Below are 23081 nucleotides of genomic sequence, written 5' to 3' on the forward strand. Positions count from 1 at the left end.
TCTGTTTTCTTTAGAGAGATTCTCCACTCTTCCAGCAGCATGCTTGTTTGTGAACAGCCCTCTGCTTCCATCTGTAAAGACAGGCATACATCAGTGCTGCAGTTTTACAGTGATTCAATGTATGAGTCATCATCTCAAGGAAGCTGGGAAATGTTGGCATGCACATTATCCATAAAAAGATGAGAAAAAATATTGCATGTCCGTGCATAATATAAGCACATGCTGAAGTCTCATTCGTTAGGATGTTATAATAAGGATAGAACTGCTCTCACATTTAATGCAAAGACATGCCAAATGCTTTACCAGATTGGCTATATTGAATATGTATTATTACACAACACCCTGCTTCAGTCCCACAAACTCACAGAAACTTCGGCTCCTTCAGCTTCTGAGATTCCCAGCCATACAGTTGCCTTCCTGCCTCTTTCCTCTCTGCCTATACATCTTTGTTTCCCTCACAAAGCAGAGTTCAGTGGACTTCCTGTACCTCCTCACAGGCAATTGCCCTTAAAGCAACATTGCCTGGCCACAGTGAGGACCTTTCTCAAAACCAAAGAAAGCAGTAGGAAGAACAGTAGTCAGCCAAGATTATGTCAAAAAACTAAAATAAAAAATAGGTCTTGGGGCTCACATATACTCAGCTCACCAGGAAGAGGTGGAAGGAAGCGTGTAGACCGTTACCTCTGAGCTCATAAACCCTGAGCTAGTTACTAATCTCTTCCACCTCTTCCTCACCCTCCCTGATCTGCTCCACCATTCTTCTGCTGCTCCTTTACTCTTTCTGCCAGCAGGCTGCAGCTCATCCCTTCCATCTTTACTCCCACTGCCCCAGGCTCCAAGCATCTCTTTTAACTCATGCTCCTGTAACCCACCCACCTCTGAACCTTCTCTGATATCCCCTGCAAGACCCAGGGTCCTGCTTCTCTTTTACTTTCTCATTTATTCCCTTCTCATTTATTCCCTGCTTGCTAGAACACCAGGTCCTCAGACTTTCCTGACACTTCCTGTCCTGCCTCTGACTCTCAGGAGCTTTTGGAAAAGTAAAGCTTGGGACAAAGGGTAGTGTCAGGGCTGTCCCTGCACCAGGACGTTGCTTTTGTGATAAGCATGTGTGCGTATTTTGCACATGGTCATACATTTTAAGGCAGGGAGTTTATTTTCTGTGACACAGGGGCTCTGTACCAGGCACCACACAGCAACAGCATCACCAATGAAACTGCTTCCATTCCTAGGTAGGTGAAATCTTCTTCCTTGGGGAACAAGTAGCAGATGGGAGAGGTGTGGGGTCTGGCAAGGAGAAATCAGTGTGTTGGAGATGGTGGAAAGCTGCTTGGTACACAAGACTGCAAGTCCACGTAGCTTTTATCGGTGCTACTGCTGGATTCAATGATTGCATGGTTAGGATCATCTCAAAAGCAAATCCCACAAATGCTAGTCTTTGTCTCACTGTGGGCTTTGTTCTGTGAAGAACAGAAACATTGTGAGTTTCTGTGGGTTTGGGGTTTTTTGTCTCTCTCCTCCTGCTTGGGAGATTTTAAGATTTCACATTATGAACAGTAAAATGACAACAGAATCCCACGGGTTCCTGTTTTAATCTCTGGAAAATGGTGTTCTGTCTTAAAAACAGAGGAAAACTTGGTGATACCTGAATTGATCTGAATCATATATGATGGTTAAAAATTGTGTTTAATTTTTAGTTTGTTTTTTGGGGGGGCTTTATTTTGGGGTTTTTTTGGTTTTTTTAATTTGGTTTTTTGGTAAAAATTTAATTTCTCCAAGAAAAAAATCACCTCAGTGAAATTTCCTGAAGCAATGGAACCTGTGTTTGTAGTACAAGGCTAGCAAAGACCCAGAAGAATATTTGGGTAGAGAAAAGCAGAACTGCAAGGGAAGACAGTACTCAAAAGGGTTTTTGGGTTCTGCAACTTTTGTTACATCCTGCTAAAAACTTATTTTATTGAAGCAAAAAATTTATTTTCCTTTCCGAGTTAACTGCCTCATTTCTAACCTATTACAGGTTGTGTGTAATTATTCAGTGAGCCGTTCATTTTCTCAAAGGGAGAGATGCCTGTTTTGTTTAAAAAACATATATATTCATATAATGTAAAAGTAGTTATACTATTTACGAATCATCCAGTGGATGGAAAAAAAGAAGACAGTACTTGCATAACATGGAAACAATATTTTAAGAGATTAAGTAATTTAGATAAATTTTTGAACCGTAATATCATAGTGCTGTAAATATTATGACATGTCATTTTAATCTCTTAGACCATGGATATGTGTTAGCTACGTGAGTATGTTACAGAAATAAAAACTCTGATCAGGGGAACCCTCTGCACTATTTTTCATTTGATATGTGTAGGGCAGTTTCGGTTGCACTCAATACATAATTCAGAGTGCAAATAAACGTCTGTGCTTTGCTTGAAATTACTAGAGAGGTTTGAAAGCTTTTCAAATGTTTTCGCCAGATCACTGAGTAACTTCTATGTTGTTTACCAATTTTACACTCGTTGAGCATGTACACAAGTTCTCAATCTAAAACAGTGTTTGCTGCTTCTAGCCTCTGGGTAGTTTTACCAAAGAAGTCCCCATAGCTGGTGACCTTGCCCCATTCTGCAATATAGCTTAGTCTGTGATGATGTCAAGTTTACTGAAATAAACCAATTTTGTGGATACCTTTTGCCCAGATCTGGTTTTAGAGCTCGGAATGAAATTTTTATATAAAGAAACAAGTTTGGTTTTCCTTTGTTCCAGTTCTGATTTCCAGTCTGCTGGATTATGGCTACACTTCTGCAAGCTGCAACATGACATGCCACAAAGATGCCAGGTGTGAAGTTCAGGGAGGGACAACAGGCTGCTATTGCTCCCAAGGATACACGGGAAATGGCATAACGTTCTGTTACGGTAAACGGATTTTACCTATATACATTTCTGTTATGTGCTTGCTTGAAAAACTTGCTCAAGAGCCCATTAGCTCAAGGATTGAACTTTATGTCACAGCACCATACACTAACACATCCCCAAAGCCAAAAATTTCAGCAGTTTCTGAAAAATTTTACAACTTACTCTCAGCCTAGTATTTTAGCATAGTTAAAATATAGATTCTCAGTAGAGTATGACCTGGTTTCCAGCTTTGTTTTTCCATGAGAGATACTGATGTATCTGATTTAACTTCATCAATTTGCCTTGTAACTTGGGACTCCTGAAGCTTGGAGTTGGTATGACTGCAACCTTACAGCCCTCCCATCTCACACAGGTAGCACTAGGCCACTCTTCTCAGCAGCTGATTCATGATGCCTGCATGTGACACTATTGTTAACTTTTCCACTAAAGATGCTTGTAAGAGAATATGTCAGAAATCCTATGGAGGAGCCTGCCTCTGGATACCTCCACCTTCCATCCAGAAAAAAAGATAATTTCCCTGCCTTCATTTTCAAATTGTTATGAATAGCTCTAGTATTTATTTCCACTGTTAGATTCAGCTATGCCCAGCAGTAAGCAAGCTAAAATCTATATGAATCTTGTCAGTTTTCAGTGTCCTGAGAAGTAGTTATGAATATTAACTATCTGTTTGGTCAAGTTTTGTGTTTCATGCACCATGGGAAATTTATTAGTAACAGAGGCACTTCAGTTTGGTATGAGCAAAAGTAAGCTATCCACCTTTCATTTGGAACTTTATATTTGCCAGGGTGTACTTGTCAGTGTTCTTGTTTCATGAAAATTTAGAATGTGAAGACCTCTTTCCAAAGAAAACTGCCTACCCTTTTATAAGCTGGGAATGTTTATTGATAAATATAGCTGGCTAAAACAGTAAACAGTAAGGAATAACAAAAATCATTGAACAACATTGTTTGGAAGAGACTTCTGGAGGTCATCTGATCCAGGTGCCCACTTGGAGGAGTTTCAGCTTAAAGAAGATTGCTCAGGGCCTTGTGTATCTCCAAGGATGATGACTGGACACTTCTCTGAGCCACTGTTCTGATGTCTGAATACCATAATTTTTTTTTTTTTTTTTTTTTTGTGATACCTAGTTGCAGTTTCACTGGTTGCAATTTATAACTTTTGCCTTTCACATGCACATAGTGCTAAGTATTTCTAATAGTTTAGCTTCATCTCCTCTATAAACCTCCACGACCCCCTATTAGGTAGCTGTAGACAGCAGTATGATTACCCCTTTGCCTTCTTTTCTTAAGCCTGAACAAACATTGCTCTCTCAGCTTCTTCTTTGCATCACATGTCATGTAGTCACTAAACATATTTCTTGAACTTAATTCTAATGTCCTCTATATAGGTCAATTATTATTTGTCTATCAAGATTGTCAAAAGAAAATAAGAAGAAACGACCTTCACCACACTAGTATTGTATTTGCACTAATTCAGTTTTACTACCATGAGTAAACTGGTTGATTTGAAAGTTTAGTGCACGTTACCATCGCAGTCAAGGGACTATGCTTGTGAATGATGCAAAGAAAGAAGAAAACCAAGTCAATTTTTAGCAATACTACCTGGAACAAGTCAAACCAGCACTAACTTATCTACCATGATCGGGTGTCCTCTACATTGCCTGTACTTTTCTAGAAAGCTGTGAATATGAATCATCAGTTAATTTTACACTTAAGTTACCTGTTCTTCACTCACATCACTGACATTCTTAAATTGATCCATTTTATATGCACCCATTATGGCATTATTAAATCCATTTGTGTGAGGATGGATTTATCTTACCTCCGATGTTCTTTTTTCTCATACAGTGTCTTTTTCTTAGTTCCTCTCTGGCCTGTATTTTCTTTGGAAAACCTAGATTCATAAGTCATAAAAACATTTATTGATAATTTAAAGAAAACTCAGCACGTTGAAATATACATTCATAACTCTTGTGAATCAATTAATAATTTATAAAGAATTATACTAATTGTTTGGAAACTCACTCTTTAAAGTAAAATTTCCAAAGTCAGTCCAGGAAAACCAGCTACTAGATTTATTTGTGGTGCTTTGCACTCAAGCGGCAATGGTTTGAAGCAAGCCTCATGTCAGGAAACCAATGTTTTCTTTGGTAAAATACCTCAACAACCACCAAACTCACTTACCCTCCAGATAAGTAACAAAGCTTGTATCAGGGCTATGTGCCTGTTGCCCCTGAAAAAGAGACATTTCTCTCGGGCAGCACGTTACATGGTGCATTATTAATATTGTGCAGTAGTCCTCTAATAGCATAAACAAGTAACCTGAATTTTAATTGGGCAGGCTCTAAAAATAATTAGAAATATAAAGCAAAGCCTATCATAAATAGTTTAAAGCTAAGGAAACATAAAGCAAATCCTCGGTTTTTTAATGATGTATTAGATCTTGCTGTTCTGTGTGGTGAAAGTGGCAGGTATATCTGCTCTTCTAGAGGTAGCTACCCATTTTTCTTCAGTTAATAATCTTAGGCTTTTACAACAATAGTCTAGTCAGCTTCAAAGGAGGTCGTCAATTATGTCCTAATACAGGCATTTTCTAAAGAGTATATATTGTACGTTGTGTGTACGTATTAGCCCTTTTAGTTATTTAGATAGGTTTTGGGAATCATAATTGCTACCAACAACATTAATAATTCTGCATAGCATAGAAACATCTTTGTCATTGTGCTTATCCTGGTAGACAATTAAACCAGAACAGTCATTGTTTTGGGGGTTCATTCTGGAACAATTCAAATTCTTTCTCCTTGTAAAAATGTTGAACAACAAATGCTGGTTTCCAGGTTAGTTCTCTTAAGCTTGTATAGCTGGAAAACTGTCCCTTTTTATTTATAGGTACAGTCTCACTGTTTTTAAAAGGTATATTTGTTTCTCTACTTCCACTTGCTTGTAACACCTCCTAAATACTTGTAAAACTTATTTCTTTGCTAGCTCTGTCTTTTCAATGTGATACACTTAGACATGTTCCCTGGAGTTTACTGTTCTGCAAAAGGCAATAATGCCCTGTTACACTTATTTCCTAGCACCATTATTGATGAATTGTGAATCACTGATGTCAGCATACCTTAGGAATAGGGTTTGTTAGTTTTTATTTTGCCCCCTTTGCCAGCTGGCTAAGTGACTGCAGAAAGCTCAAGATTATTGGATTTGCTGTGTATAGATAAAGACATATAGATATGAATTTAATTTCCTGGTGTCAAAGTCATGGCTTTTAAAATAATTATCCTCTTACAATCTTTCCCACATGATTTCAACCACTTTCAATTAGGTCATGTTTTGTACTTTTCAAAAACATACTTTTGCCAATCTAACAAAAAGAAAACCAGTTCTCTTCATAATCTCATTGTCTTCAGAAAGAATATGTTCAGGAATGCACAGTCAGGAGAATAACTAATTGTAGGATCTGGCCTGTTTTATATATTGGAATTATGACTTACATAGCAATATATTCTTTCTGTACGGTATCTTCCAGAAAGCTATAAATGAGTCACTTTGTCAAGCTTTACACCTCTGAGCTACAAAAACACCATCCCATTCTTCTTCCTTCTTCTTTTGTATTTATATTCCTTGTTTTATCTAGTATAAAATGAGGGAGAATGGCCTCTGAAAATATAACTATTTGCCCTTTAGGACTCTGTTCTTGAGCAGATGTGTATTCTGAATATAATGCATGAGGCTTTAGCTTCATATTACCATACACCTAATTGAAATAGTACAGCTAGAGCTCTTGGCATAAAAATAAAAATATATCCAGATAAGACTGATATATAAACAAGATAGCTTCTTCTTGTGCAAAAACGCCATGGATTTTTTACAGATAAATAACGTATATTTGCCACTTTTGTAAATCCACTTCTTTATATAAAACAAGTTGGCCATATAAATTAGGTGTTGTTCATAATCCCAGCTTTCTTCCAAAAGAAAATTAGAGTAAACAAACAAAATTTCAGATCCTTTAAATAAGATTGAGGTGGAAATAAAACTTCACAGAAGCCAATATTTTATTTTTAAAACAGAGGGGGGAAAATGAGTTGGCATCATCGATGCTTTCCTAAGCAGCTCTGCTGTTTCAATACTGGCTGCTTCTTGATTGCTGACTGCCAATTTGCTGCTTTGCTGGCACACTGCAGGAAATTAAAGTAAACAGTGTGATCACAGTGTTTACTTTAACTTTCCAAAATACGGAAGGAAAATGAAGCAGTGTTGTTTGTTCCAGGAGAGTAGACAGGCAAGCCGGAAAAGTCTGAACACAATATCCCTCCATGATAGCCCCGCACAATATTCCGTTGCAAATGTCACTTGCAAATTATACCACAAAATTAATCAGTCTTACTTGTAAAATAGTTACAGCTCTTCCAAGAATAGTGAGCAAGGACTTAAGCTATCACAGAGATTTTGTACTGAAGCAAGTTACTAACTGGCTTTCTGAAATGCAGTGGAGGAGGATTTATCATTTTCCAGAGGCAAAAAATACATCAGTGTGAACTGATACTTTATATCAAAATAGAGAATCCCTGCTAGAACATAGGCCAATTTGTGTAAACTCAGCTGAATCAAACTGAAAGCTTACTCAATATCTGAACACAAACATATTTTCTTGTTTTACTGAGGGCTGTATGACCAGCGCTCTGGCTTTTGCCAGCTGTAAAAAAAGGAGCTTTCCTGTGAGACATCAGCTCCCTGCCCTGAGGTGATGTCTCTGTGTCCCACCAGCAACTTTTATTTCAGTCTCTGAATTTGCTTTGATTCGCTGGTGTCACCAGTGCCATTTTGCAGCACCCAGTCGGTGTATAGCTTTGAGGTGCTTTTTACATTTCAAATTAACATGACCCTATAAACCCACTGTGTATAATCATTTAATTCTCTCCAGAAGTGTCCTTCAATAGAAAATTATCTAATCCGAATGCTGATTCACCAGAGAATAATTTTTTTTTTTTCTTATCAGCAGACATACATCACTGCCTGTCACTTCTGTGTTTACCAAATAGTATGAAATCACTGATATGGAAGATCCAATCCACACACTTCTTAAATTCATTTCACTGCTATCAGTTACCACAAGCTACAAAAAGGCAAACTGCAGCCGCTCTAGCATAGCATAGCAGGAGAAAGCTATGCCTTAGCCAAATACATATAACAGGGCTCAACACAGTGGGTGACAGCTTGGAAAACTTGGGATGTGCTACCCAGGAGGCCAAAGCAGAGCAGCACTTCCCAGCCCTTTAGACATAGCTCTTCATAGCCTCTGGGCTCATCTCTCATTCTTCCTTACACTTTTTCTTCCCTCTTGTGTCTCCCCATCTCTGCTGCTTTGCCTCTAAATTCTGCTGAATCTTTTACAGGTTTTCAGGGCGCAGTGTGGTAAAAGCAGAGCACAGGCTGTGTGACAGGGCAGGAGTCATCTTTGAACTCAGAATTCTTACTCCAGGTTTAGGTGTCTGTTTTTTTGGTGATCCCAGGAAGTGTAAGGAGATATCACCTTGTTAGCTGCATATGCAGGCATTGTATTTAATTAAGCCCATATCTTCAGAGATCCTCTCCAGGAGACAGTGAGTTTTCTTTCCTTCCATGTCTTCATCAGTCATATTGTAGCTAAATGTTCCTCACATTTTCTTGAAGTGTAGAGATTAACTGCTGAGCTATGCGATGTTAGCCAGCCGGGGTGTCTTGATTCCACATGCTGGATTAAACCTGTAGGCAGATCATGGAATTGAAAAGTCTGGACAAATTAGCAAGGAGGATTTGATATTCTGATGCAAGACAGTCCGCTTGCCTGGGAAAGCATGGATGTTAATGTACAAGTTAACGTGACAGGTTCCTGGCCATTTTGAAACCTACAGCTTTGTGTATGGCTTTCGCCTTCTCATCTGCAAGATGCTACACTTTTCTGTGAATTTGGGAAAGGTTAAGGTGGCTATGATATATGTAGACTGCTGGGGAATAACCAGCTGTTGCATGGTTGCATTCCAGTTGCAAAGGACAGAATTATATTTATGTTCCTGAAAATAGCTGTGACCTTGACTAACACTGCTAGACAAAACAGTTTTTGTAGAGGTGATTTTACTTCTAATAACCAAAATTCCTTGTTGTAACTAGCCATTATTAAAACTATGTTTTAGTTAAAGCTTTTAACTGTAAATTGGGAATTTGAAGGGGAAAACTGTGTTACAACAGTGCCTGGTGATGCACGAGAACATTAGATGGAAAACAGTAACAGGATGTTCGAAGTAACAATATGATCCTGCTAAAAAAAATGAGACACAGTGGAGGCTGTCTTATTCCAATTGTTTTACCTCTGTAAATGGCTGAGTCCATAACATTTTGTCTCAGAGCATTGTATGCCTTCAAAACACTCTTATGAAAATCATCCCTCCCAATTTCTCATTTGAATGAGATAGAGAGAAATCTTCAGAGGGCTAGCTCTCCTTCCTACTGACAGAAAACACAGTTTGGCTGGACCATAGATACAGCCCACTATAACAGCAATTTGTAACATTGACCGCAACTTTAATAAGCCTTGGACCAAGCGCATGATAAACTCATTACATTCAGAGATTTGAGCCAAAAACAAACAAAAAAAAAAAAGACAGAGGCAGAGAGAGAGAAAAGGCAGCTTTAGTTTTATTTCAACGTGTTTTGTTTACATTTTCTTGAAACAATACTTTGAGCTTGACTAAAATACAGTATCATATGTTTTTAATGGGCCAGGAAGAAACAAAACTTCTTGTTACATCTTTAATCGTATCCAGTCTCCTTTCTAAATTAGTCCTGTTTCCATCTGAAAAGAGTTTTTAAAATGTGTGTAGATGATGTGGTAGAAAAGGGTTATTTGTCTCTCTCAAAAATGTACCCAAACTTTTAAGCTGATCAGCTGCACATGGATGGTTTCTTATTTGTTTAATTCAAAATGTGTTTTAACCCTTGCCAAATAACTCTAATTTCCTTTCTTGAGAAAATACTTTCTTCATCCTGCTTTATGGTACTAAAAATCAACCAATACGTTGCATGTTTAGAGGATGTGGGAAAATTCATTTAAGGAGCTTTAAACTTATTATCTTAGAGTCTGCTTATTTTGTGTCTACCAGAGATAAGATTCACTTCCCGTATCTCTAGCATCTGAAGCGGTCCCAAAAGGTTCTACAGTAACAAAACATTCTTCTCACTTGCTGGTTTGAAGTAAAAGGATGGAAGTTATTGCCAAGAAATGTATACATACATGTATATTAAATGTACACAATTGTGTATGGAGGGACCTATGTATAAGTAAGTCTGTGAATAAGACCAACCTTTTCTGCGAAAAAAAGTAAAATAATCTCAAAATTGTCAGTTTTAATCATTCTTTGGTTTTATAGTTGAAATTAGCTTTTGTTAAGGAAAGACTGGGATTTACTGGAAAGAAATTGCTTCCATAAATTCCACTTCCTTGAGATATCTGTACCTAGATTTGCACACATTAGAGCCCACTACAGCTATCAGATTCTACATCTGCCTTCGGGCTATGAAGTTAGTCTTACCCATGTAACAAGGAGAGTATTTTAAAGAATTACACACAATGATATAATTTCTGCATGACTACATTCATTTATGTATAATATCCTACCAATCTGCTTAGTCATTTTACCTTTGTCTCCATTTGATAACAGATAAAGTTCAATAGTAGAAAAGAGTTCTCTTTAGGATTGTTTTTACCTTTTTTTTGTTGTTGGTCATTTGTTTTTCTTTGCTAGAATAAACTGGACAGGAGTGGTGAAGTTGTCTGTAACCTCATTTGAAATGTGTAATTTATCTAGGACGATATTCTGCTGCACAATTTTTCTGTGTATGACTGTGAAAAATTGCCGACTGAGCTGTTGGCAGACAGAATATCAAACACTGCTCAGCCCTGTGTGTATGAAAGAGTTTAAGAAGGTAATTGACACTTTAGGCCTCTGTGTGCCAAAGAAAGAGATAATGACGTTCTCCAAGAAGATTAGAATCTAATCAAACATTGTGCTCTAAATATAGAGCACAAAGCCAGGTGATTGTGAAAATGCTGCTTGGCTGCAGTGGGAGGAGGGGGCTGAGGGACTATAATTTTGCCCTGTGTATTTTTTAGGTACACAGATTTAATTTAGAGATTATGACTTGAAAATTAAATTTACAGTAGGTGTGTTTTTCAGTGATAAGAAATTGATTTTGTGACCTTGGTACACACTAATTGAAATATCTGGCACTGTGTTTTGTTGAGGTTAAAGGAAGCCATATATGCCTGGAACCGCATTCTTCTTTCACCTTGAACTGCAGAGTTAATCACAACCACAATCACTGGCAGGAAGGAAGCTGCTGTTTTGCTGTAGTACAAGGAAGCTGAATAATCTCTGTTCATTGTCTATTGGATAGGTTGTTGTGTGATTACTTCAGGCTAAGTTTAAGAGATTCTTGATAACTTCAAAATGGAGACTTCAGGTGGAATTAACATTCCCTTAGCACCAGGGGCTGGAGCTTCACCTGCTGCCGTGCAGCGGCTGGAGCGAGCAGGCAAGTCTGCGTGGCAGAGGTGTGGTGTGTTCTCCTTTGATCTGCCCACTGCAAGCGCGGCTGCTCATTTAGGGCTGAAACAGCTCTGCCCTGTGTGCTTTGCCACCGTGCCAGGAGATGATACAGGGAAGAGGCACTCAGATTGTGATCTCCTGCATGCTGTTCTAGTGGCTGCTCTGCCCTTGGACTGTTATTTCTGTGCATCCTCCTGCTTGAAAGGCCAGCTGCAGCATTTAGGAACAGTAGCTATGCCCTGAGGGACTCCACTGGTGGGTTTTTGATTTAATATGTCTGCTTTATTTAACTGGGTTTCTGTCTTATCTTAGACTTGTACAACTGTGGCAGTCTAAAGTTGCTTATAAACTAGTGTGTCATGGTGTTCCATTATTTTGCTTATTACTTAATGTTACACATTTGTTAGGTTGGCATAGGATCATGTTTTTCAAAAAGGAAAATGAAAGCTCCTGAAAAGCCTTGACAATAAATGGTTATTTGTTCAAAACCAGCCAAGTCCAATCTTTGTTTATGTTAGCAGGCTTCATGTAATGGTGTTGCAATAAAGAAAAATAGCTCTTCAGGATACGCATTGCCTTTTATGTTTTATTTGTAATGAAAGCTCTGCACATAGGCGGCAATCTACATAAGTTGCAGTGAAGGAGAACGTAAGCATAGATGGTGACTTGCATGTTTATGTATATAATGTTTATTTGTGGCAACATGTCTGAATCTCAGTTTTAAAGAATGTGAAATTAGGCTGAGGCATGGCAGTTTTCATTCCCAGAAATTTACCAGATGAAGACTAAGAAAAGAGGTGAATTCATCCCACACCAGAAGACCACTGCTTCTCTCCTGCCACATCTGTAGAGACTAGCTGCATGACTGTTGCCCTAACTTCTCATGTTCAGTCCCAGGCTGGGAGAGAGTCCAGTGATCTTCTCTGCCCTTCTAATTTTGTAATCCTTTAGGGGTATCCCCCAAGGTCAAATGCACTGAGGGCAGCACAGCCCTGGCTCACAGCTTACGTCAGGAGTGTCATGGGAGGCAGGCTGTTATTGCAGCAGCAACCTCTGCAGCACAAGAAAGTCTTCATCACTGACCTCTGTAGCATCAGAGGCCCTAAAATAGAGCCACAGAAACTCTTCAGGATGATGGCATGAACTGGAAGAGAAGTTCAGCTAAGCTCTGCAGGCCTAAATAGGAGCTCTGCATCTTGCATTAGTTCTTTGTGGTGATGGGAAAGGAATACGTGGGAAACTGTATTACAGTGGAGGCTCTGCCTTTTTTTTTTTTTTTTTTTTTTGTGTTGAATAAATAATTTTAGTGGGTAGCATTGATTCTGAGATCTTGAGGAAGTTCTACTTTTTTTAAATCCCCCTATAAAAAGTGCAGAAGGGAAATCAGTTGAAGCTGAAGGTACTCAGAAGAATAGATTTGGGCTCCTTGTACTTATCCAAAATGTTTCATTATTTAGAACTATGATGAAGCATGCATTAATTCACAAATATGACAACTGTGCAATATAAAAATACCAATATTTCTGCCCCATTGTGGAAAGGATACCTGGTACACATAGAAAGAATTTCATCTCCTTAACTACCACAGAGAAAGTAGAAAAGGCAAACAACCTTCCAAAGTGTATTGACTTGAATGTGGAGATGAGATAAAGTTTCTAAAACTTAACACAGCTTTTCATCTATGCCAATCAAACTAGAAACTGTGGGGCAGCAGTTGTAAACAACTGCAGAGTTGTGTTTTGGCTGCTTTTTTACGGTTGTCATGCAAATCTTAGTATGTTGATTCCACAAGGCTTTCATCATGCTCAACTGCATGGTTAAAATGTAGGAAATACTTGGCAAAGCTGTCTTTAGAAAGTGAGGTCACTTCAGGAGTTCATTGTACAGCATCACTGCTCTCCCAGGAGAAGGTAAACATTCAGTCCGAGGTGTGTCGGGACACAGTGGTGGGCTACAGAAGTGTCAAGCTCCATTTGTATCATTTTGCACATGAGGTCTGAGGCTTTAGACAGATGTCAAAAGAGAGACTGGGATAACATTTACACAGCTGTGGGCTGCAAAGAAAAGAACTGTTAACCCAACTTTTTGAACATCCTCTTAAATAAACATGTAGTATGCTAATACCACCAAATGCTTCTTGTTGGAGGGGAGGGCTGTGCTAAAAGGCCTCTGGGCTGTATTTTCTGTTCTCAGAGAAAGCTATTACAGCTTTTATTAGCTGTAAAGTGCTCTAGAATCGTTACTCAAGTTTTGACCTTAGACTGATGAACGTTCAAAAAACTTTGAACCTTAGAATGTCACATTGCCCTCAAGGAATGCCATGCAGACAGCAGTGTTCAAATTTGAGCTTGATATTCGAACTAGTAAGGGGACTGTGCTGCAATATAAACATCTGGGTTTGAGTGCACACAATGGAAATCGAAATGCAGGGATATTGCTGCTTTCACTGTCAGCCTGGTAAAAATAGTCTCTTGATGTACCTGCTGCTTCTGTTCTTGTTGCAGTAAGCAATGACAAGAGCACAGATGAGTACAGTAATGTATTTTATTACAGTTTCCTGCAGACGGGGCAATGCTGATGACTTTTCTATGAAGTGGAGGTGACTTGTGATTGACTTTTGCAGGCCACAGTGGCTGTGGGACACAAAGCCACAGTTAGGGGTGGATTTTTGAAAGAAGTATATGTTGAGCACTTTTGAACTGTCTGGCCCTATCCTAGGTGCCTAAAGGAGGACTGAGTTGTTTCAAAAGAATAATCCCAATTGTGGGTGCAGAGCAATACAAAATCTGTCCCTGAAGTGCTTTTTTTCCCTATCATCTGTTGGCAGTTTGGGCTTTTGACTGATTTATTACTTTATTTTTAACAGCAAAGAACCTTTAATTAGGGAGTGGAAACTATGTGAATGAGCTGGAGCTGCTGGTGGTAGCAGCTCCTTGCCATTGGAGATTCAGTAATTAAATAAGGAGATAATATCCTCCTTATTGAGAAGATTTAGAAAATCATAAGGATTTTGCGTTATTACAGTGTTTAATGTTCACAAATGGAGGGGAAAAAAAAAAAAAACACAACATAATGGCAATTTTCATTAGCTGCAATGCATGTGGAGGGCTCTTTTTCTTTCTTCAAACAGCCAAACACTAAACAATTCCTAAATCTCTCCTTGTTACTTATGTTTTCTTCTTGGTTGTTAAAAAAACCATAAAGCAGAAATTGAAGACTTGCTATTAAAACACTTGCTGACAGATCCATTCAAAACATCCTTCCAAATAGTGCTATCACATCATGATTCATCTGCTATTCTGATATAGTTGCTTTAACAAGTACCTTCCTTCTTGGTTAGAGCCCTTCTCTTTTCATTGGAAAATTCTTCCTTTAGACACTTTATTGAATCTCTGCTGTAAACAAGTCTTTCTCTGGTGTGGCACTGTTTGTATTAAAGAATGCATGCAATCCCCCAAAAAAGCACAGTAACAGTCTCATTGGGGATGAAAAACAGGAGATGGACGCAGTGTGAGAAAGAAACCCTAACCTTTTTCACCTCCTCCTCTGGAGTATATGGGTGGAGGCACCCTATACAGTTAGCACAAGAAGCCAGGATTTCTGGCTCAGCATGATGAGCCCTTACCCCTTTGCACCCAGCCAGCACGTGCTGCCCTGTCAGCTGCAGGGCTCTCACTCCGCCTGGGTCAGAGCTGCACCTGGTGGAAAGCAGCACATCTCTATCCATTACAGCAGAGTTATGCAGCTCCCACCAGCTGAAGACCAAACCCAGGAACGTCCTGGGGATTAAGTGGTCCCCAGTGAAGCAGGGTGAATTTCACTCTTGAAGCTTGAAGTTAGAATTATTTACAGTCACTTTAACAGGACAACAGCTGCTCTTTACCTAGAGATGAGCCAACAGCAATGAAAGAATTTAGAACTGAATTGCAGATGGATGGATTTCAATTTGATTCAAGTAGCTGGACTGCATGATTCTGTACTGTAAGCTCACAAAGTCAGAGCTCGAGAGAAGAATCATTAATTTGAAAGCTGATACTGTGAAAGACTTTTATGAAGCAATATATTTTCATAGCAGACACAGATCAATTTAAAAGTAGTAATCAAGGGCCATGTGCTACGTGTTCACAGACAGAAAATGTAGAGAATCCAGCCAGAGCCAGACACTTTACATTCAGAGCATTCAGACTAGCACTGAGGATATTGCCTCTATGGAAAATAGCATGCTTCAGAATTAAAGTATTGTGTATTTGTGAGATAATCACAGTGCTGTACAGATACAAAGATGCTGCTGGATTCCTTCCAGAAACAACCTCAGCATAAGTTTTCTAGGCAAATTTGGGGTTAACTTCTCTACAAATTTTGATGGAAGGAAAAGTCTGCAAATATTCCACGGAAAGATATGTTCAATTCTTGAGACAAAAAAGAAAATTGTAACATCACAGAACCCATCGACATGGCTTTTTATTATCTTTGGATGACATTCTCTATATTTAAAGTAACTACACCAGTTTTCATCAGATGAGATTCAGGCCAAGGGATTTTTCCCTTGCCAGTCCTAAGAATTTTACAAGATGTAACATTCCCTTAAAATGCATAGCATCCACACGTTACTGTCTTAAGCCATGCAAGTAACAGCATTGTTCCAACCTAAAATTTATATTTACTTCCATACTGCTACAACTAAACTCCTCTTGGACATTTTTAACCTTGCTCCCTTAGTAGTCTCTTTAAGGGTACTTATATGAAAAAAATAGTGACCACTGGCAGTAACAGATGTTTCAAAAGGCTGATTCATTTCATCTCTTACAACAGTCACTGACAGACTCTGCTCTGTGCCATGCTGCATCTGAAATCAGGTCCTCAAGCATTCAGGATTTGCACTTGGAGCCAGGCATGGTTCTCATTCCTTTGCTGAAGTCGTCCTCTGTCATAACTTGAAACAGTCTGAAAGCACCTTCATGTGCATTACTTATGCCCTCTCAGGCTAATTTTTCACATTTTCCATATCAATTTTTAACAGCCAGGAAGGAAAGTATGATCATTCTCAGCACCTTTTGAACTCATATGTCTTCCTTTAAATTAAAAAAAAAAAAAAGAAAAAGAAAAAAAATTGTATAAATAACTTAGAATCATAAAATCATAGAATATTAGGGCTTGGAAGGGACTTTTCTAGAGAGCGTTTAGTCCAATCCCCCTATGAAAGCAGAATCACCTAGGGCAGGCCACACTGGAATGCACCCAGGTGGGTTTTGAAAGTCTCCAGAGAAGGAGACTCCCCAGCTTCTCTGGCCAGCCTGTTCCAGTGCTCTGTCACCCTCAGAGTAAAGAAGTTTTTCCTAATGTTGAGATGTAACTTCCTATGTTCTAGCTTATACCCTTTATTCCTTGTCCTATTACTGGGCACCACTGAAAAGAGCCTGTCCCCCTCCTCTTGACACCCACTCCTCAGATATTTATAGACATTGATAAGATTCTCTCAGCCTTCTGTTCTCAAGATTAAATAGTCCCAGTTCTCTCATTCTCTCTTCAAAGGAGAGTAATGCAAAAAAGTTATACTATAAACTCACATATTCTGAAGAATACACATGGAAAGGTAATGTTACTTTGGATTGAGCCATGAAAATATTTTGACCTTGAGTTTGCATTTCCCTACCCACCAAAGTCAAGCAAACCCCAGATGTAAAGTGGTAAGAAGCCAGGTCCTGTGGAATGTTTTGCTTCTGCAAGTGTACAGAAGCATTTTTATGTGAGATGTTCCAATCTATTTTGCTTGGCTTCATTATGAGTAATACAATGTTATCTTACGAGGCAAAATTTTATTTGAACTGGAGAGTCTGCTTAGACTTACAACATTGAGGTTTTTTTTTTTCTGTTCCTTGGGCTATAAAGTGTTAGGGAAAGGTTCTTTATAAATCCACATATGTATGTATGCCATACTGTCTATGTGCATTTAAAAGATATTGAAAGTATCAGAATTCCTTTAATCTACATAAAAGGTCCAAAACTCTAATTCACAAAATTTAGATCTAATTCAAATTCATCATATAAATGTGCTCTGTAAATGGATAATAAATAAATAAAAAGATGCTATAGTTATAGCCTATAGCACTCTGCACATAGTTTTACTAAAATAGATTAGGACAGTGGAATATTTTTACAAGTTTGTCAATAGCACACAGATCATAGTGCTTGAAAAATATTTATTTTGTTTTTTCACTCTGTAATGTGGGAACTATTAGGCAACCAGTTTGGGGGGATGTTGATTTGGTTATGGAGAGTGGAATTCCTGAAATAACTTATTACCTCTGTGTCAGTTTTTACTGCTTCTGTTCTCTTCATGTTAACAGTATAAGTAAACAAGGGATAGAAAGAAAATTGAGATATTTTTACCACAAATTTCTCCTCAGAAAAGCAACATAATATAGTGAAGACAGATGACTCTGTATTACATTGATATATGCTACTTTACAGAATGCAACCAGACAAATTCTTAGAAAACCCTGACATTTACTGACACTAGAAAATGAAAGTGAAGTCCTTTCTGGGATCTTTTAAGGAAATGTTACAATTAATAATTAATAATTATCTCCTAGCTGGTTTTGATGTTATTTCTATGTTTCAGCCTCTGATAGACAAGATGTAAACTGCTTTTGGCTGGTCTGTCAGTGGGCTTCCATTATTAATTATAAGCTGGGACATAAAACACTCCCTTATATGCCTGTATTGGTAAAACTAGTCACTGACTCTTTCCATTCCTATGCTCTGCTTTCCCTCTATATAATATCTCTGTCCTGATTGGTGTTAACAGCATCTAGTAATTTAGTATCATCCGTGAAGTTAATTCTGAGGCTGTTTAACTCTTTTTCCAGAGCATTAATAAATCTGTAAAATAAAGCTGGGCATAACACCAACTCCTGTGGCAACCCAACTGGATACCTCTTCACAGCTCAGCACAGTACTGTTTGTCATGACTCATTATCCTTTGTTTGTATTCATTCAGCCAGTTTTCAATCCACATGACAGCATTCTTATCCAAGACATTATAAATTATTTTTTCTAATAAGATTTTGTGAGCCACTGTATCAAATGCTATATTACAGTCCAGATATATGGCAACCACTCTGCCACTCCAATACAGTAACCCAGAAAATGGTGAAGAAGCAATTACATTTGTCTGTCATGATCTGTTCTTTGAAAATGCAAGCTATTTATTGGTCATGGTTCCCCTGTTCCAGATGATTTTCACACTCATAATATTTATTCCATTATTTTAGAAGAGATTGAGAGCAATCATACCAGAAGATAACTGCAGGTTCACTCTCCCGCTCTTCTCCTTTTTCTTGGAAGACTTTCAGCATCTGCCAAGATTCCCCCCTAGTGTTTTAAGGCAAAGGGGGCCGTGTGTCCCAGGCACATACCCTTCAGCAGTGGGGTGTCACCAGTGGAGAGTACCACCAGAGCACAAGGAATGGCAGAGAGATGGAACTAGCTATAATCTATGTCATACAGTCAGAGAGAAAAGACAGAAATGTCTGACATGGCTGTTAGGAATAGGAGGAATTGTCATAATGGACTAAACAGAAGACAGCAATGGTGGCAGTCAAAGGGAGCGTCAAAACTGGATGCTGCTTTCACAGGGAAATTCTGGAGCTATCAGAAGGGGATAGGGAAGGATCCCTAAGTTATCATTCATGCAGTGATTTTGCCTGGTGCTCTCCAAACCAGGAGCCATGCCTTGCCCTCTTTCATAGTAATCCTCGTGCTGCCGTTTGCATAACATGCCACTTGCTGCTTTGGAAAACAATTTAAAAGGTAATCCAATTTCTCTGTATGAATGCAGATGTAGGCATCGTGTTTGTGCACTGCATATTTTGTACCTGTAGTCCATCTCATGCCATCTGGGTCATGTGGATTTTTGGGGACAGGAGCCTTTGCTCCCATAACCCCATGTTTGGGGCTTGTCCCTTACTCAAAATGGAAATACATGGACAGATCTCTACTGGTTCTACTGAGAGCTATTCTTACCTCAGAACAGCAGGATTACACCAAAGATCAAATCCTGTTTGTGGGGGGATTATATTTCCGGCCAAATATATGACAAGATTCAGTTTCAGGCACATACAGAATAAATCTTCAACAAGACAGACATTTAACAGTGGCTTAGTATCCAGGACTGTCACAAGAGACAGCTCTCAGCATCTGATCTAGCAAGATCTTCTGGTCAATGCCTGCATGACCTTGGGATTAACCTCTCTGAAATAATTCCTAAGGATGGTGTCTAATGAAGTTTTAGTAATAATTTATATATATTTCACACGTGTGGATTGGTACAGTTAAATTATATCGGGAGATGACCTCTGAAAAACCACTTCTAAGGAAACTAGTTTTCTTTTCTGCCAGCTCTTGTCACTGCTCTACAAATCTTCAATGTCTTCTTTGTGTCTCTTACCCTCATGTGTCCTTGGACTTCACAATGCATTCATCAAAGAGATAAAAGTTTTCATTTTGTATATCACTAACGATTATCCTGTGAAAACAATGTTACTGAAAATACATGATAGTTGACTTGTAAGGAATGTGTGGATGCTTTGCACATATTACAAAAATTTCAGTCCAGCTCCTGGAAGAACAAACAACATAAACTTGCTCAAGAGATTCCTGTTTCTTGTAGTGCTGAGTGCCTGCTCTGGGAGCTCCCAAAAGCCAAACTTCCTGTGCTGAGGACAATCAGAGAGACAGATCAAAGGAAGAAATATTTAAAAAAAAAAAAAAAAAAAAAGGGGCTGGAGCGGGGGAGGAAGTTTTAAGATTTAGCACCACCTTTCGTCTCTGGAATTAAAGAATTTTTAAACCAGACTAATTTGGAGTATTTCAGCACGGCTATATATATGGCCCCAGGATCCAACCCATACTTCAAGATTGCACCAATTGGAATAATGCTCTTATGAATAAAATGATGCAGGATAAAGTGTCGTTTATGATTTCTTTTCCCAGCAGATTAGCTATGTACATCTTGTAACACAGGCTGGCTCTGTGGAATATCAAGCACAGCAAGACACCTGTTAGAAAATGAATTACATTATCCAGCCAAAGCAATATCAGAAATGTCTTGGAGTCTACACTATCTTAATGTTGATTTAAAATCATATATTCATATTGCCTTTTTATGTCTACTAAAGCAATGTGATGGAGCCTTTCTTTTGCCAAAGTTGTATTATCCCATTTCTCTGAGTTAGGTAAACTGTAATGTGTCTGCTTTACAGATGGATAAACTTAGCATAAAGAGTGGGAAGCCATTGTTTTCAGTCAAGAATGCCTAAATTTAAACACTTTCATCTATATTGGCCATCCACAGTGGCAGTGGCTCTGAAAATGAGCCTTTTTCCATTCATTTATATGACAGATTATTTTGCTGTAAACAATTCTTGGATAAAATACATTAGGTATCCCTAGGGCAGGAACCTGATATCAAGACTCCTTCATGAAGACACTACCTGTCTGGATGAAGAGATGTGCCCATGGTCTCAGGCTGATTTATTACTTTTGCCAAATGGAGTAGCTTCAGTAGGAGGGATGGGGTGCATTTCTGCTCAGGTACTGACTGAAGCTGGGTGTTTAAGGTGCATTTTAGGACCAGGGGATGGCAGGTTTGTTTAGGACTGCCTTTAAAATCCTGCAGGCTAAGACACTACTTATGAAGAGGATGTTGCCACTACCTCCTTCTCTTTCTCTTATTCTTCCTTCTTTGTTTGAATAAAAGTGACTGCATCTGCACTAGGTGTAGCAGAGGTTCCCATAGGTGTGTTAGGCATATTATGTTTATAGGACTCCATCGCCTCAGCACAGTTTCCTGTGGAATTGAGGCAGTGCTAAAAAATAGAGACTGGGCTGCTGTTGGCAGGGTCAAGGCAGTCCTAAGCATATCAGGGAACACAACAGAGGCATTTGTCAAAATCCCGCTTTTGGTGTCAAAATCCCTTTGTCAAGTTGTGGCTAATGAAATAAGTAGCCACAGAACAAGGAGTTAGAGTACCCTAGTCAGTAGCCTGTCTTTTTCAGCTGGCATTTTGATTAATGATGTATAAATTAGAGTCATATAAATGATAACCTGTTGTATGGGATATTTGACCTGCTGGGGGTTTTAGCCTGCAAGTATGGCATAGCCAACACACTGTTTTCATCATGCTAATAAACTTTATGGAGCAGGTGGCTGATTCAGTTAAAGCAACTATTATTTTTATTTCCTTATGTGATTTGCAGTGATGACAGTTCCATTGTTTCATTTTGAGTATTTAAGGCTATTAGGAAACATTTTGATGCAATCATCTAGTATAGGTATTTTCAAGCATGACTAAAGCACCCAAGGAGTCACCCCCTTTCAGATGATTGCATATTTCTAAATAAGTATATCACATGTTCTCTGTTAATCCGTGGAAAAACTATGGACAAGATCACCAGCTGTGATAAACTGCCTAGCTTAATTCAGTTCGATGGAGTTATGCCCTTATGTTCCAGATGGGAATCAAGCCGAACATTGTACAATTGCAAAGACTTAAAAAATGTGAAACATTTCTGAAATAATTGAAATACATATTTTGCATTTCAAAGATAAAATACAGAAACCAACATGTCATCAAACCATTTAATTTTCTTCCAAGTTTGAGAGTAAATTGACAAGAGATCAGCAATTGGCAGGAGAACAAATGAAACATATTGAAAGAACCAATTTGCTAGTATCAAGGGAGGCAGATGTGTCAGTTTTACATCTGCTCAAGCAAAGTCCTTGTTGCTGATTCTTCCCCTCCTCCTTTTAAAAGATATTTCATTATCTAAAGGTTTAATTATTAGATAATTGATAATCCTTTGTAAGTGACCAAGGAGGACTCTGTTCATTGAAGAGCCCCTTTCATCACTATGCTACGATTCTGGCCGTTGCAATTTGTTTGTGGAAGTTTCTGATTTTTTTCCCAGAATTCATCACACCTGACACATACCAGATTTCAATTGCAGCTGAGTAGTTTCCTGAGCCTCAATACTCCAGATGCCAATTTACTACCACTTTCTTGAACTAGCTATTAAAAGGGAGGGAAGTACTGAGTTTTCTACTGTCAGTCTGTTTCAGGATAGAGGCAAATATCATGGCAGTGAGCAGCACAAGTTGAAAAAAAGCAGGCAAGGGTAAGCGCTTCTGTGTTTTTAAACGCAGACAGAAAGGTGGAACCCTTATGCTGTTACTTTCCCTGTGAAGTAGGTAGACAGGCATGAGCTAAGTCTGTCAATGGGTGTTCATCAGAGCTGGAAGTTTGAAGTGTAGCAGCAGCTGTTGTTTGAAGGAATATGTACAAATAATGAAATCTGTAATTCTCTGTCCTGGAATTTACCAGTAATACTTGCTAGTCTCTATTCTCTTTACTGTTAGTTTATCATCTGTCAAATTCTTGTGAGGAGAATTTTATAAATATGTCAAGAAAATGAGGTAGCACAATTATGCAGTTATCAATATTTTATTAATTTTCAAGAGAGGAGGTAAGTGAGGGTGTCATTATGCCAGGAATATCAGATTTGGCACCCAGGAGGAAGCCTCCTGCCT

The 23081-nt window shown here is 38.6% G+C and overlaps 1 protein-coding gene across 1 annotated transcript in view; it reads left to right on the forward strand.

Annotated features, from left to right (window-relative positions):
- The first annotated feature begins 1210 nt into the window (after positions 1–1210).
- Positions 1211–23081, forward strand: part of ELTD1 (EGF, latrophilin and seven transmembrane domain containing 1) — a 71688-nt gene continuing 49817 nt past the window's right edge. The window contains exons 1-2 of the mRNA XM_008939333.1: positions 1211–1232; positions 2758–2907. Of these exons, the coding sequence (XP_008937581.1) occupies positions 1211–1232; positions 2758–2907 (172 nt within the window). The remainder of the gene's footprint in view (positions 1233–2757; positions 2908–23081) is intronic.

Source organism: Merops nubicus, unplaced genomic scaffold, assembly GCF_000691845.1.
Source record: "Merops nubicus isolate BGI_N331 unplaced genomic scaffold, ASM69184v1 scaffold8444, whole genome shotgun sequence".
NCBI lineage: Eukaryota > Metazoa > Chordata > Aves > Coraciiformes > Meropidae > Merops > Merops nubicus.